Below are 15,757 nucleotides of genomic sequence, written 5' to 3'. Positions count from 1 at the left end.
TGGAGGAAACAGCCAATAGGACTCTGGTGACTGACCTTCACCAGCCTACTCATTTTGAGTCCTCAAAACTTTCTGAATTGTTCAGATCAAGGTATGTTATAGCTAGACTGCACAGCTTAATGTGAGATATCTCAGCCAGATGACAGGTTTGTGCTCAAATGAACCCAAAATAGGGAGCCCTTTCCCAGGAAAGAGGCCAGATGAGAAGTCAACACCCTGGCAACCCCCAGGAACACTGACTTCACCAAGACCTGCCCTGTGGGGAGAGGATAAAAGTATTTGCTAGTTTTTATAATATCTTTTTTATGTTCCCCACCCAGACTAAACCTGCTCAAATAGTACCTTAAAATACTCTTCCAGTTTCCAAATCTGGTCCTCTGATTCATCCTCCCCCTAAGCAATCAGATTTGACAATGGTCTGGCTTTCAGAGTCAAAATCTCCCAAAAGTTAAAGTTTTAGGCACAAATTAAAAAAATATATATATATAAAAACAAAAAACCTTCATTGTACATATGGATTTCAGAGTTCTGGCCAGGTAAAAAGAAAAACTCTGAGTCCAGCAAAGAATGATTGATACGTAGAGGTAGTGCGCCCCCCTTTCTTTTTTTTTTTAATTTTTTTTATTTTGCTTTAGCCCAGTGCACCCCATATAGAGAGGTATTTACTCCATATAAGATTGTAGGATTAATGTGGTCCTGTGTCTGCTCTGCCCCAGGACTCAGTTCCCTCAGGGAGGCAGGACATGGGAAGTTGACTGTGCTTACCCCAAGCAGGTGTTGGGCTGTGGGAAGCCACGGGACACTGCTCCAGGGTGGGGAAGCTCAGCCTGAGGTGAGGGACACAGCCAGAGCTGGCTGGGGGTCCTCTGGCCTGGAAGGAGGCTGTGGCTGTCCGTCCTGTCCGTCAAGGTTCTCAAGCTCTTGGGCATCCAGGCACTGCTGGGAGCTATGGAAGAGCTGAGAATGGAGTGGGCACCCCACTCCCCCACCCCCCACACTCCCCCACCCCCCCACCCCCGCAGGGGTTGGATCTAGCCTGGGGCAAAGGGGGAAGAGGAGGAGCTCCGACTGGTCCCGTGGGGATAGTCCTTGGCTTGGCAGAGGTGGGCTGCAGGTTTGGTCGTGGAGGTGGCTGGGAGCACAAGGAGGCCATCTATGAAAGATTAGACAGCTGCTCTGTAGGCGAAGGCCTTCTCTGTGGCTCTCCATGGTGGATCCCCATGAAAAGAGACAGTCAGTAGTTTTAAGGCGTTTATTGTCATGGTGGAAAGTAGATAAGTAAAACTATACCTCACTTCTCGGGGTGGGCCTGAGATTAAATACCTTTTGCAGGGAAGAGTGTCTGGGAAGAAAAGGCTACAGGCTAAGCCTCCAGGTCTTTAGGTACCTCATTATAATGTAGATGGGTCTTGAGCCTACATGACATATGGTCACATCCTCTACCTGTGGAGGGCCTTAGGGCATTGCCTTATGTAACTGATGGCCACAAATCTATGGAAGATTGTGGCTAGTGACCAGCCTGGTTTCCTGGGAATCAGGAGAAACGCCTACTGTCCCTTTCAGGGTCACTGGGGTTTCAAACTTCCTCAACTGGGAACCAGGGTGCCTTTCATGGTCCCATATAAAATTATGTTTGGAAGACTTCCCTCATGTTTCCCAGGCTCAGAGACCAGCAGTTGGTAGAACTCTCTACCCATCCCTTTCTCAAGTCACTATGGGAACTCCAGTCCTCCATACAGGCTACTACTCTCCCAGACACTCAGATGACCTCCAATTCTACCACCAGTTTCCCCTTGTCCAATGGTACTGTCTGGGTCAAGCAGGTAGCCAAAGGAGTACTGAAACCAAGTTAAAAAGGACTCTACATGTGGATTCTCTCCACACCACACCTATGGCTGTGGATATAGCTGGCTTTTCACCATGGATTCCCCACACCCAGATCAAAAAACTGAAAGCCACGGATGCTGCCAAAAGGACTGTATCAAGACTATAGACTAATGGAAGTTGAAATGAAGGTTTCACTGTGTCCCCAAGCCCTTCCACTCCCTTCCCCTATACTCCACCCTAAGACTTGTGTTCAGTATGGATTCAATGCCCCTGGCCCTCAGGCCCGGACCCAGGAAATGAGGAAGACAGATACAGGGAAGGTGTTGTTAGTTAGGATGTCTACAGACCAGCAGCCCATACTCTTCTTGCCCTTTCCTCACTGATGCCCACTATAAATATCTGGCTGGACTGGAGAAAGGAAAGGTATGGGAATTTAACTTTTGAGATAGAAATACAGCGTTTGCAATTCTAAGCATGCCCTGTAGTTGGGCTCCCTGTTGCCAGAAACCAGGGAGTTTCCATTGTAACCACTGAGGTTATAAAACTAAGGCTTCTTGAAAAATTCCTTTTCAAAAAGATTCTGGCCTCTGAAAACCAGGGACAACCTGGAGCACCAAACACTAGGCCACACAGAAAGGTACCCTGGGGGTAAAATTAATCAATCCTAGCCAAAAATAAGCCAAGATTGCTAGTTATACCTAGGCATCCAGCCCCCATACTACTTAGGGATAAGAACTAACTAAACTGCCAGCCCATTGGCTGACAAAACTCACTATGACTGGGGGCAACACACATTAATGTTGAAGGACTTACAAGGGGCTGGAGCTTGTGTAATATGTAACACGTTTAACCTAGGCAACTTCTCCTTATTCTAATGCCTGCTACCTTATGGGTTAATTCATATGAATAACGAGCCCCTGAGATTGCTTGGTGGGTATAGGCTAATGGTTTGACTAAATATGCCTCTTCTGATGCTTTCCAAACTAAGTCACAGATTGATTAAGACCTAGATTAAAAGATTTAGACGCACTTCTTATGAGATAAAGAAAACTAATGTAATAGCTTTAAAAAACATCTGTTGTTTCTACTCTAATTAATCATGAATAATTTTTAAAAATCTTGCTATGGTTAAAAAGTAGCACAAAAAGAAAAAAAAGGCAAAACATAAATCAGATGATTGACACTAGTCTCTGTCCTCTTAGTCACCCAGGCTAACTACTATGCCCTCAGTACTGACTCAGCTCTTAATTCTCATTCTGATTGGATTAATAGTGGGCTTCTGCCTCTTAAATTATATGAACAATTATGTATCAGACCAGTAAAATTAATGGTCCTTAGGAACAACTATACCTCTTTAGGGCAGAGTGAGCCCTCAATTTGACTTATTTACTAAGACCAGTGATGAATATAACAGAGCCCCTGACCTTAGGTTCCAGGCCTTAGCACATCTGACTCATAATGAAAGTACCATTCAGGTTATAAAATTCAATGCATAGATAGCACCAACTGCCAAAAATAAAACAAAGGTCTAATCCATCAATGTCCACACTTATAGGGTGTGGGGGGGCCCTTTAAATTTACTAACCTTGCTTTTTGGCTTCCGTAGTTCCACTTCTGGCTAACTGATCTTGTCAATTGAAGTCTATCAAACCAGGATATGGTTTTTGTGCTTAAAAGCTCACCTTGAAGAAGGTTCAGTTTTACACTGGAATCCCAAACATACTGTGTAGTTGCTGGCTGGCTAATAAAGACTTTCTGTTGGCTCAATCCATGTCTGAGCAGTCTTCTCTTATGAAGACCCCACAAAACTAAGAGTTATAAACCTGGTAAGGAAAGATCAGCATATGGCATGCAAAGCCCCATTGACTTCTGTCACCAACACATCTTGGGGATGAAGCAGAGTATCTGTGGGGACTAAATATGGTGTTAGGAAGACAGTGGGGGAAGAGCTGGATGGGAAGAACTACCTGGATTGGGGTAAGGGGCCATTTGTTCCCTCTTCTGGACGTAAGGAAGCTCATCATTCACAGATGGGCACAGAAGTGTGTGTGTGTGTGTTCTCTTTTTCTCTTTGGTGGTTTGAATGAGATTGATCCTTCTAGGCTCATATGTTTGAATGCTTGGTTCCCAGTTGGTGGAACTGTTTTAGAAGGATTAGGAGGTTTGTCACTGGAGTGGGCTTTGAGGTTTCCAAAGCCCAAGCTGTTCCAGTCAACTCTCTTTCTGCTACTTGATTATTGTCTCAATATGCAAGCTGACAGCTACTGCTCCAGGGCCAGGACTACCTGTCTGTTGAAATGTTTCCCAGGATACCAAATTGGATTCTAACCCTCTAGAACCATGAGCCCCAAATTAAATGTTGTCTTTTATGAGTTGTCTTGGTCATGAACTTCATTTACTTTATGCTGCTACTGCCTCCCAGGTCTATTTGACTAAAGCCAAGCAGAAGTACACAGAGACCAAAAAACAAACAAACAAACAAAAACAAAAACATAAAAAGCAACATTCAACACATGTTTTGAGACCACAGTTTCCCTAACTTCAGATGTCTTCTCAAATTTTAGGGAGGTTGTTGCTTGAGAATTAGAATGAGAGAGAAAAGAAAAAAGAAAGGAAAAATACAGCCACCCCCCAAACATACACACACCTCTGTTTGTCTGTATGTCTGTATGTCTGTCTGACACACACACACACACACACACACTAAGCCTATCCATATTTCTCTGCCCATTTGGAGATAGTGAGCTTTCTGGCTTTCAACTCTCACCCTAAACAGCCACTGCCTTTGAGAAATGAACTATGAGCAGAATGTCACTAAGGACCCAAAATAGTTATAGAAGAAATCTGAGTGACAATTCAAAACCGTTGAACACTGACCTGTCAAGGAGTCTGATGGGATGATGAAACCTGACTCTAATGAGGTTGATTACTTGCTAAAGTAAAAGAAAGTCATAGATTTCAAATAAGAACCAAGGTTCCCATGAGATGACATTTAAAACCACCAAAGGGGCTAGGGATATATTATAGCTTAGTTGGTAGAATGTCTACCTACCATGTATGAAGCCCCCTACTTGACCACCATAAATTGGATGTAGTGATGTCCCCTGTATTTCCAGCACTCAAGAGGTGGATGCAAAAAATTCAAAAGTTCAAGGTCATCATCTGCCACATAGTATCAACATGGACAACATGAGATCCTGTCTCTAAAAACTAAAACTGATCAACCAGTCAGTAAAATCATAATTGTAGGTGGTAGTTCATAGCTACAATCTCAACAGTCAGCACTTGGGAACTGAGGCAGAAAGACTTCCATAAGTTTGCAGCTAGCCTGGGCTACATAGTGAACTCTAGTACAGCCTGGGTTTCAGAATCAGATCTTATGTAAAAGGAGGGGGGGGGATTTTTTTATTCTGAATTAAAATTAATATTATTGCCAAGTGTGTTGGGGCATGCATTCTGGCACATGGTCCAGCACTCTGGAGGCAGAGTCAGGCCAACAGAGTTCTGTGTCTTCACAGCCAGCTTGGTCTACAAGACTAGTTCCAGGACAGCTAGAGTTATACAGTGAGACCCTATTTCAAACTAAACCAAAAAGCAACAATAAAGAAAAACACCAAAAACATTGTTGGCTTGAATTGTTTAAAATCTTTTGTAAGAACAAGATGACTTTTACCTTTATTTTTCTTGGTCCAAGAAGTATTTACATTTTATTAAAACCAAAGCTGTATTACCACAGCCACCAAAAATACAAGGTCGCCATCTACTGGTTAGCACATCTGCTAACAGCATGGGGAGACCACACAAAGCATGCTTTCTGTTAGGTGCCTCTGGTGTAGATTATGCAGACTATGAAAGAAGGATGGAATAAAAACTGAGAAACATGGTTATTGAATTTTCTAGGAAACTGAAAAATGCATTCTAAAAAATCATCCAAAGTATATTTTTAATCATAGAAGAAAATGGTATAATTTTTTTCAATCCCCTGCATCTTTTCCAGAATAGTAATAAAGCATGAATATCAACAACCTCTATGTGTGTGTGTGTATGTATGTATGTATGTATGTATGTATGTATGTATGTATGTAGTATTATAATGTGTATACACACATATGATTTGTTTATTACTGTGGCTTATAGGCTGTAGCCCAGCTAGTCCAACCAAGGTTGTCAACCAAAAGAAAGTCCAAAAATCCAGTATAGTTCAGTACAGGAAGCTAAATATCTCTATTGATCTTCAATATACATTGAAATCCAGAAGTAGTGCCAGTGAAGGAATGGACATGCCATAGAGACTAAGGCAAGCAGGGAGGGAGGGAAGGAGGGGGAGAAGGAGAGAGAGAGAGAGAGAGAGAGAGAGAGAGAGAGAGAGAGAGAGAGAGAGAACGTGCTTCCTTCTTCCATGTCCTTTATATAGACTCCCAGCAGGAGATGTGGCCCAAATTACAAGTGGGTATTCCAATTTTAATGATTTAATTTAAAAAAAGTTCCTCACAGCTGTGCCCACTATAAACAGAAAACAATAATTACCTCATTTTTTTGTCTGAACACAGGGACTGTGCAATATGTTTTGAATCATTCAATATTCAACACATTTAAAGGGTTATTAATTCAAAGCACATTTATTGAAAGTTCATTAAAAACATTGGACTAGCAGTGAAGAAAAACAAAGTTTCTGCCTTGTGGGATTTATGGATTTTCTATGATGCTACTTAAGGTATAGGGACTTTACTTCTTTCCATGATTATTTATGGCAGGTAGGAACAAAGGAGAATGTTGATAAACCTGGAAAATGGGCCTCAGGGTATCCCAGAAAGAAGCCTTGGGGAAGGTGAAGATGTGGGAGCCAGTGGTTACACTGCAAAAAGATACAACTCCAGCCTCATAGTCTAGAAAAACTCCCACTAGCTGGGGCTTTTCACTCAGATAAAGGAGAGGAGTAGGGGCAGAAGTGAGAGCTTCAAGGCCATCCTCTTCAGACATCTTGATAGTCCAGAATCCAAACTACTCAAGCTCCTTCTTCATGTTAAAGCCCCTCTGCACTGTCTCTAAACAGACTCCTACATCTCAACTGGTTGCATTCTCAACAGAGACTCAAAGTAATATCTTCATACAGTAAAACCCTCAGAGCCTAGGACACAGGGCAAATCATAAAGCCTCTTGGCAGAAGCCTGAAGATCCCTGTGGCATCTTTCGTTAAGTCACTAGTCTTCCACCTTTAGACAGAGCTAGGTTGAGATGGGCTGTGCTGGGGTCCTGGATCACATTGACTATAAAAAACCATAACCAGTCTTTTAAGTACAAACATCATACTTTACAAAGACAAAACTGATCAGATCTCAGCACGATTTAAACATATAAGTCTTAGCTATGGAAACTATGTATAACATACCTATAAAAAGAAAATCACCATGCCTATTGTAAACCACGAGGAAGAGAGTTAAATGAGTTAATATTTCTCTGGGATGTGATACATGCATAAGAAACAGTGGTAATAATATCATCAATACATTTATCTCTATCTCCAGCATCATGGGTCAGTCAGAGATGCCAAGGATCAGAACTATTTAGAATTACTCTGGTCCCTGTTCTGCCCCAAACCCTCCTGATTCAGAACTTTTAGGACTGTTGACATTGATCATAGAGTATAAATGAGCCCTTCCCCTCTTTGTTTATAACTAGATTTTACACAAACACTATCTCAATTTAAAAAAACCCACAAATAAACAGAAAGAACAAACAAAAACCATCACCAATGGAAAAGAGAAACAAAACGATTTTCCCAAATTGATATTGACTAGAGGCCTTTGGATTTAGTAATCATGGGCCAGAAGCTATAAAGTTCTGAGTAACAGAACAGGGCACAAAACTTACTCACTGAGATCAGTAGCACTTAATGTGTCCTATACCTAACATGTTCCTTAATTATTGAGTAAAGTCCCTAAAATTATTTCCAGGATACTACATGCTGCTTTGAGTGGTACTTTGAGTGAGAATGGCCCCCATATACTCATATAGTTGAATAGTTTGCCCCAGTTAGTGGAACTCTTTGGGAAGGATTAGGAGGAATGGCCTTGTTGGAAGAACTATGCCACTGGGGACAGGCTTTGAAGTTTCAAAAGACTTCAGTCATTCCCAGTCTCCCTCTCTACTTCCTATCAAGAAGATATCTCAGCTCTTCCTGCTACCATGCCTTTGCTCTGCCATCATGAACTCTAAACCATTATTAAATCAATTAAATGCCTTCTCTTATAAGTTTGCCCTGGTCATGATGTTTTAGTTAAGCAATAGACAAAGTAATTAAGACACCTGCCTTGCTAACATTGCTCTATGAATCAGAACTATTCACAATAAACACTGAATATCAGTTACTTACTGTAACTATGCAGTAAACACAGTTCCTTACTGTGACCAAATACCTGACAAAAAGCAACTTAAAGGGGGATGGGGAGTTTTGTCTTGCTCCAAAGTTCAAAGGAATGCAGTCCATCCTGGTAGAAAGGCAGATCTACAGGAATAGTTTGGTTCCTTGCACTGACTAGGAAGCAGAGGAAGAAAGGCCTGTGCTGGGCTTGCATTTCTCCCTTTCCTTTGTTCCTTGTTTCTAATCTTCAGAGTGAACCTTTTTTTTTTTTTTATCTCATATGGAGAAACTGAGAGAGACTGTTATTGCCTGCAGAGATATGACCAATAATTGAATCAGGACTTAGAAGGGTCTGTAGAGAGAACTGTGTGCATAGTATGCTAAGCATGTTAAATACTAAGAAACAAGAGTGTGAAAAAGTCACAAAAAATAAGTGAACAACCAGATCTTCAGATCTTCAGATATGAGTACATATCCTGGAAGAACTGCAGAAACCAGTAAAAGTAATAATGGACCACTTCCGGGATGGGGCATTAGGGAACAATAGAGAGGAAAATAAATAATAGTGTATAAGTGATTCGGTGGTGTGCACTGAGCCACTCAAGCTGGACAGGTGCCAGAAGTTCTTACCTGACACTCAGAAGTGTGGGGAGAGGTTCAACTCCTGATTAATTTTCTTCTAGTTCAACTAAGATATGGGAGAAAGATGAGATAGGAACCTGAGAAACTTGGATTAGAGAAGGAGGGTATTGTTCAAATACTTTATCAGTTACAAAAGGATATACATATTTTTTTTACATGCTCTGGAAGTTCAAGTTAAACATCCATATGTAAAGAAAGCAGAAGGAAGAAATGGCACTCGCTGTGGAAATTGACTGTGTCGTAATTGGCCTCAAACCCAGGATGAATGACTGAGGTCTTATTTAATATATTAGGGTAGACTTGGCTGCCAGGATCTCCCAGGATCCCTTGGTCCCTACTGTTTCTAGGTATGGCTGATATATCCACCCCCTACTCTAAACTTCTCCAGCCCAGGGATTGGGCCGCCTATATAACCCAACATTTTGGTTACCCAGCTCTTTTTGTCTACCCTTTGTTTTCCTGATTCTCCCTTTCCCCATCTTCTCACATGGCCTGGCTCAGGGTCATGATCATGCTGGACTCTCCCAGGTGTTTTTGGTTATGTTCTTCCTCATATCCACAGTAAACCTCTTCTACCATGCCTAGGAACAAAGTTGTGCCTTCCTTTTTAAAAAAAAATATTTAAAAGGGATAATTCAGATACTTCTAGAAAGAATGTACTTCAGACATGTGGGCAGCCTCTTCAAGAAGCCATACAGGTGCGCAGATTTTATAGCACTATGCATGTGCTTTAGAAATAACGTAGGTCTCTTTTACTGCCCTCATTAGACTCAGCCTGGGGTGATCCTGCTTGACGAATCCTCTCAAAGGTTTGTTTCTCACCTGGTGAGGCTAAGAGCTTGATCCTGACACAGCAAGGTCAGAAGGTTAGTGTCCAAATGTTGGAACATGACCCATGACTGAAGCTGTGTAATAACAATTCTGTGTGCTTGTGAGAAAACTCCAAGAAAACTGAGCAAGTCTGGTGGCTTTAGTCCTGCAAAGTACAGGATTGTTCTTGGACTGTACTTTCATGCCCCTCCCAGGTGTGGGTTTACTCCAGATTACCCATTATCTTACTACTGTTATTCAGAGTGTTTCCAGGCATGCCTTGCTGTTGTGATTATATATAGCTTGAATGCATGTGAACTTTAATCATACAACCTTGGTTAACCCTCAGGATATCAATTGTCTGATGTTCTAAATAAAGCCCACCTCATTTCTAGGCTCCATTCTCCCAGGTTCCACTGCCTCTAGAGTGATAACACTAGAGTATCAGACTAATGCATTTAATATGTGAAACAAAACATGCCACAAAGTACATAGGTAGCATGCAATATTAAAGATGAAAGTCTTATGACTGGAAAGATGGCTCAATAGTTAAGAGTAAATATGGTTACTATAGAGGACCTGTCAGGTTAGCTCCAGATCTGATGCCCTCTTCTGCCATCCTTGGGTACCTATACTCACTTCACAAACCCATATACATACATATTTAATGTTTTGAATAACATCTTTTTTAAAAAAGAAAGAATGAAAGTCTGGGCCACAAAGCAAAGATGGAGGTTCACATACATCCTAGCATGCAAAATAAGCATGAAACAAAGGAATGGGTGTTGGTACATTACACCCAAGTACAGTTGGAACAAATTGATTTCATAAAGACAAGTCTAAGTCCAAAGAAACTGAGAAGCTAGTTTAGCTTTTGATGAAATTGTTAGACATCCCAAGAAGATGGAAGAGCTTGGTGACAAAGTTTCACAAACGTAAACATCTAGGCCATGAAATCAGTGCTCTCTTCCTTAGGGTTCCCATGTATTGGCAGGAGCCAATCATTCTTGTATTTTTCCTGGTCTTTCTCTATGCCTAGACTCACTACAGAAAAATCACTCTTCACCAATGAACTCAAACTCTTACCTTCCAGGCATTTATTTGGCTTGTTATGAAATGTATCTGAACTTCGAGAGTCTCTTAGAGTTCACTCAATTTTGTCATGGTATTCTGGAGTTTTTTCTGAAAATGTTAAGAAAAACATTAAGTAAAATCAATTCTTATCAATCTTGTTTTCAGTTTGAAGCAGGGTCTGATATGGTCCAAGATGATCTTGAACTCACTAAGTAGCCAAAGATGACCTTGTGCCTTCACCTTCTGAGTGACAAGAAATAGACATACACTATGTGCCCTGCTTTATGCAGTTTTGGCAAACATGGAACTTTTTGCAAGCTAAGCAAGCACACAACCAACTGAACTACATCCCTCACCCTCAATTTGATTCCTCATTAGGTACTTAATATGAATCTCAGCACTCCGAAATGTGGTGAGATCACAAAGAATAGCTATTGAATTCTGTGTACATCGCTCAGAGAGTAGGCTGAGGGTTTTATAAGTGGTAAGTCACTGATTGCCTTAGTAATCCTGGGCAGTTGTTGGGATGCTTAACATCATTGCTGTGCTTTGGAAAATGAGGCTTAGAAAGGGGGCAAATCACTCACCTCAGGAGGCATAATTGGAAGTCTCAAGAGTCAAATTGGGACACCAGTGTCATTTGCCAAACCAAGCCACTTGGGAAAAGTTGTTAGAGATTGCCACAGCCATTTGTAGGGAGAGCTTGTAAAACAGTGTGCTGAATACATAGCCAATACTGAGATGTTTGACACATCTGGAACTCTGTATGTTAGGGTTTCTATTGCTGTGAAGAGACACCATGACCAAGGCAACTCTTATAAAGGACAACATTAATTGGGGCTGGCTTACAGGTTCAGAGGTTCAGTCCATTATCATCAAGGTGGGAACATGGCAGCATGCAGGCAGGCATGGCAGTGGACGAGCTGAGAGTTATAAAGTTTGTTCCCAAGGCAAACAGGAGAAGATTGGCATCCAGGTGGCTAAGATGAAGGTCTTCCTTCCACACCCACAATGATATACCTCCTCTAACAAGGCCACACTTCTCTAACAAGGTCACACATCCTAATAGTGCCACTCCCAGGGCCAAGCATATTTAAACCACCACAGTATGTATTATGGGTAAGTTACAAAGGAAAGGCCAGGATACTAATTGAAGTTATTAGAATTTGGAGAGAAGGGGGGTCTGGAGGATGATATCAAGAACCAATTTAAAGGATTAGTTCCTTGTCAAGCTACTCCCCGAAACCCCCAAATTAATTGTTCACTTAGAACAATTTGAGGCTACCAGAAATTGCCTGTAATGAAAACGAATCCTGTCCTCTGTAATTCCACAGGTATGAATTAATTTCCAAGAGATCTTCCAAAACAGTCTGTGACTGATTTAGAAAAACGAAATATTGCCTTTGCTTTATGTCACATGCTGTTGTAAACTTTACATAGTTTAATATCCACAAACCCAACATAACTCCCAGCATATGTTCTAAGGACTCGGGTGCTATCATGTCTTTGTACAGACAGTGATAACAAGATGGGAGACTTTAAGCAAATTAGCACAAATTAATTATGCATCTGCTGAGCACCAGGGCTAAGGTTTCACCCCAGCAGTCTGACTCTGTGGCAGGTAACTGTCATCCTGCCTTTCTCCTTTTTTTTTTTTTTTTTTTAATCATTCAAATAGGAATTTCTGCAATGCAGCTGTTGGAGGGAGGCCAAAGGAGAACCAAGTGTGCTGAGTGGCAGCACACTTATGGAAGACTTGAGGCCTTTATATGAGACTATATCTGCTTCATGGAATAGAGCACAAGGAGCCCACTTAGTAATTGCTCCTGCAAGCTGGAAGAATAGACTAGGATCAAGATAGCAGCCAAGTATGGTGGTGCATGCCTGTGATCACAGCACTTGGGGACAGAGGCAGGCAGCTCTCAGTGAGTTCAAGGCTAGCTTTGACTACATAGTGAATATCAGGACAGCCAAGGCTATGTAGAGAGAACCTGTCTTAAAAAACCACATCACATTAAAACAAAACAAAGCAAAACCATCCAAAAACAGAAAGACTGACCATGTCTCTCACTGTGTCAGTGCAGAAGGCCCTGGGCTTTCAAGGGAGGACCTACAAATTATGGCAAATGTCCCATTGCTAACTCACCACAAACATTTACTTTCAGATCTTTGACCCTTCTGGAATCTTCTTTGAACCCACCCTCTCACACTCTTTCTTATGAAAATAATTTGAAATTTCCCCATGATGTTTTTATTTTACAGTACTGGATCTTCTCAGTGCCTCTGGCCCTTTATTTTCCAAATAAACTTTCTAAATGAACATAGTAGGTACTAAATGAACAAGTGATAGTAGGTATCACTTGGTCTGAGATTAAGAATTGGAAGTGATGGGGATGAATCTTGGCTCAGCTTTGTTTCCTGTGTCATTACCTCCTCTACAGGACTGCTTACCTTGGCAATGATGAAGAAGTTCCTACGGTATGACATTGTGTGTGGAGTTTATCTTGGTTGGTGATGGTGAAGGTGGTGATGATGACAGGAGTGGTGTGTGTATGAAAGAGAGGTATGCAGAAGGAGAGATATAGTTGTATGCATGCACATGTATGGGAGTGCCCACACTTGTGTATACACATAGAGGCAGAAGACAATGCTTTCCTGTTCTGTCTTTCAGCCTTATTCTTTTGAGGCAGGGTCTCACACTGAACTTGGAGTTAAGCTGGTGGCCATCAAGTCCACTGATCCTTCTGTCTTTGCTCCTTACAACACTAAGGTTTCAGGGGAGGTATAGCCATGCTTTTTATGTGGGTGCTGGGGTCTGAAATGGGTCCTTATTACACAGCAATTCTCTATGATTCTCATAGGAGATCATTAGACTGGACACGTGTAAAGGCCCCCAACCATAATTCTCACCTTATAGTTCTAGTACACATCATTCACAGCAAATAAGGTATGACCTTTGTGCTGATCTTCCCAACAACAGCGCCAGCAGAGGAGCTGACCATCATCTCCACAAAAGCGATTAAGCTTCTCTTCATGTTCCTCACACACTGTGTCATGATCCTGCCCTTCTATCCCTTTGATCATATCAGTTATGGTTTCTAGCTCCTTGTTGGGCCTGAGGTTCTCTAAACTAAATGGACTACTACACAAAGGGCAGCCCAACATCTTCCATCCTGTCCTTGAGCTGACATTGCAATAATGGCTCTGTATGCAGGATTTGCAGTAGCTGTGTCCACAGTTGATGCTCACTGGGTGAGACATCATGGACTTGCAGATGGAGCAAAAAGTGACCTTTCTTGTCTTCACTGTGCTAAAGTCTGAGCCCATGGCTTTTCCTGAGAAGTTTCCAAAGCAATCAGAAGTAGAGAAATGTTTTCCACAGTGGCAGATGTAAACCTCACCTAAATTTAAATGCAGTCAACTGACAGTTACCGGTTTCAGAGGTTTTAGTCTCTAGAAAAGAGAAACAGCTTAGAATTGAGAAGATACATAAATATCTCATTGTATTTACATAATAACCACTATCCCATGTAGCCATTTACATTCAACTTAATAAAAGTTTAATCATTTTTAAGTACAGTTTCCCAGTTTTATTGCTCACATTCCATTTTCCTAATTGCCAAATGCACCTGGTGACTACATGATGGCTCAGCTATAGAGCAGTCCATTTTTGTCCAGTGTTCTCTTGTGCCATGTGCTGAGAATGGCAGAGGCAAGGCAAGGTTCAGAAGTTGAACTCAGCTAGAGAGTATGAAAAGTTTCCATGAGCTGCCATTACTTTTAACTGTAGGGGCATTCAACCCCTCTAACTAGCCAGATCAAGAGCAGCCAGATCTTCTCTTGGGTCTAGATGGGCAAGTCTGCCTGACACTCTCCCCCTTCTATGTACCTTCAGGAACTTCTAGATCTAACCCTGGGTCCCAGTGCTCTAACCTAATCTGGCCACTCCTAACCATGTCAAAACCAACTTCTAAGCTTCCACCATGATTTGTCTGCCCTTGACCCATTTGGCCCCACCCAGGCCACATCCAACCTCTCTTCTCAGCCAGAAACACATCTCAATGAATTTGAAGAGAATAAAAGCCTGAGTGATGTTCAAGAAGACACAAACGTGGCTGATGGAGATGACAAAGACAGTTCAAGCCTCCAAAACAGAGTTCAGTGAAGAGATAGAAACATTGCAGTTGACTCAAGGTAAAAATGAAGAGGGAACTGAAAAACCAAATAACCCTACTAGAAAACCCAAACAAATTCCTTCCAAGTAGGATGGATCAAGTGGAAGATAGAATACCAGGACTTAAAGAGAAGGCAGAGGATTAAGAAGACATGACACAAGCATATAAAAATAAAAACACAGAAAAAGGAACATATAGGAAACAGGCCACCAAGAAATGACCAAATCTTCTAATTATAGGAATAAATGAGTCAATCTGTTTGTCTTTGCCTTCTGGCATTACACTAGTTTGTACCACCATGTCTGGCCAAGAATTGGTTTATTCTGGTACTAAGAGAACTGGAAAGAGGGCTGAAGAGGGGAGAGGGGGAACAATATTTCTGGAGAACCAGGGGATTCCTGTCTCTTCTCTGTGGCTGAAAACTGCTCCCAGAAGTTCAGGTGATGTGAACTTAGGGAGTGTCATGCCAGAGCCTAGGCTATAGAGAAAGTGGGAAGGAGGCCAGACTTCAATGAGAGCTATAGTTCTGATATGGGCCAGGAAGACACACTGACAACCAAAGGGAGTAGAAGGCTATTTAAGAGCAGTGCTTTTTGCTTCCTGTTCTATGGCAGCTGCTTCTGAGACCCATCCTAGTTCTACACACACACACACAGAGAGATAGATAGAGAGAGAGAGAGAGAGAGAGAGAGAGAGAGAGAGAGAGAGAGAGAATTAAAACAGAAGTTCAACTGAACTTCTAAACAGGCTGTCTTCCTCTTAAAACCAAGACAGAAAGAATGGCAAAGGATTTCTTCTGAAGGAAGGATACTGACCCCATGGGCCTTCTTGCAAGGGACATCACATTCTTGGCCAAGGGGCCACTTCA

The 15,757-nt window shown here is 41.8% G+C and overlaps 1 protein-coding gene across 1 annotated transcript; it reads right to left on the bottom strand.

Moving 5' to 3' along the window:
- Positions 1–6,552: 6,552 nt before the first annotated feature.
- On the bottom strand, positions 6,553–14,041 carry Trim38 (tripartite motif containing 38). Its single transcript, XM_032884232.1, is given in 6 exon segments — positions 6,553–6,917; positions 6,920–7,022; positions 7,024–7,094; positions 8,201–8,243; positions 10,727–10,822; positions 13,625–14,041. Coding segments are annotated over 6 exon segments (1,095 nt in total).
- Between the last annotated feature and the right edge of the window lie 1,716 nt (positions 14,042–15,757).

Source organism: Rattus rattus, chromosome 14 (assembly GCF_011064425.1).
Source record: "Rattus rattus isolate New Zealand chromosome 14, Rrattus_CSIRO_v1, whole genome shotgun sequence".
Taxonomy (NCBI): Eukaryota; Metazoa; Chordata; class Mammalia; order Rodentia; family Muridae; genus Rattus; species Rattus rattus.
The sequence above is the reverse complement of the archived record's forward strand: the minus strand, read 5'-3'. Positions and strand labels throughout refer to the sequence as shown.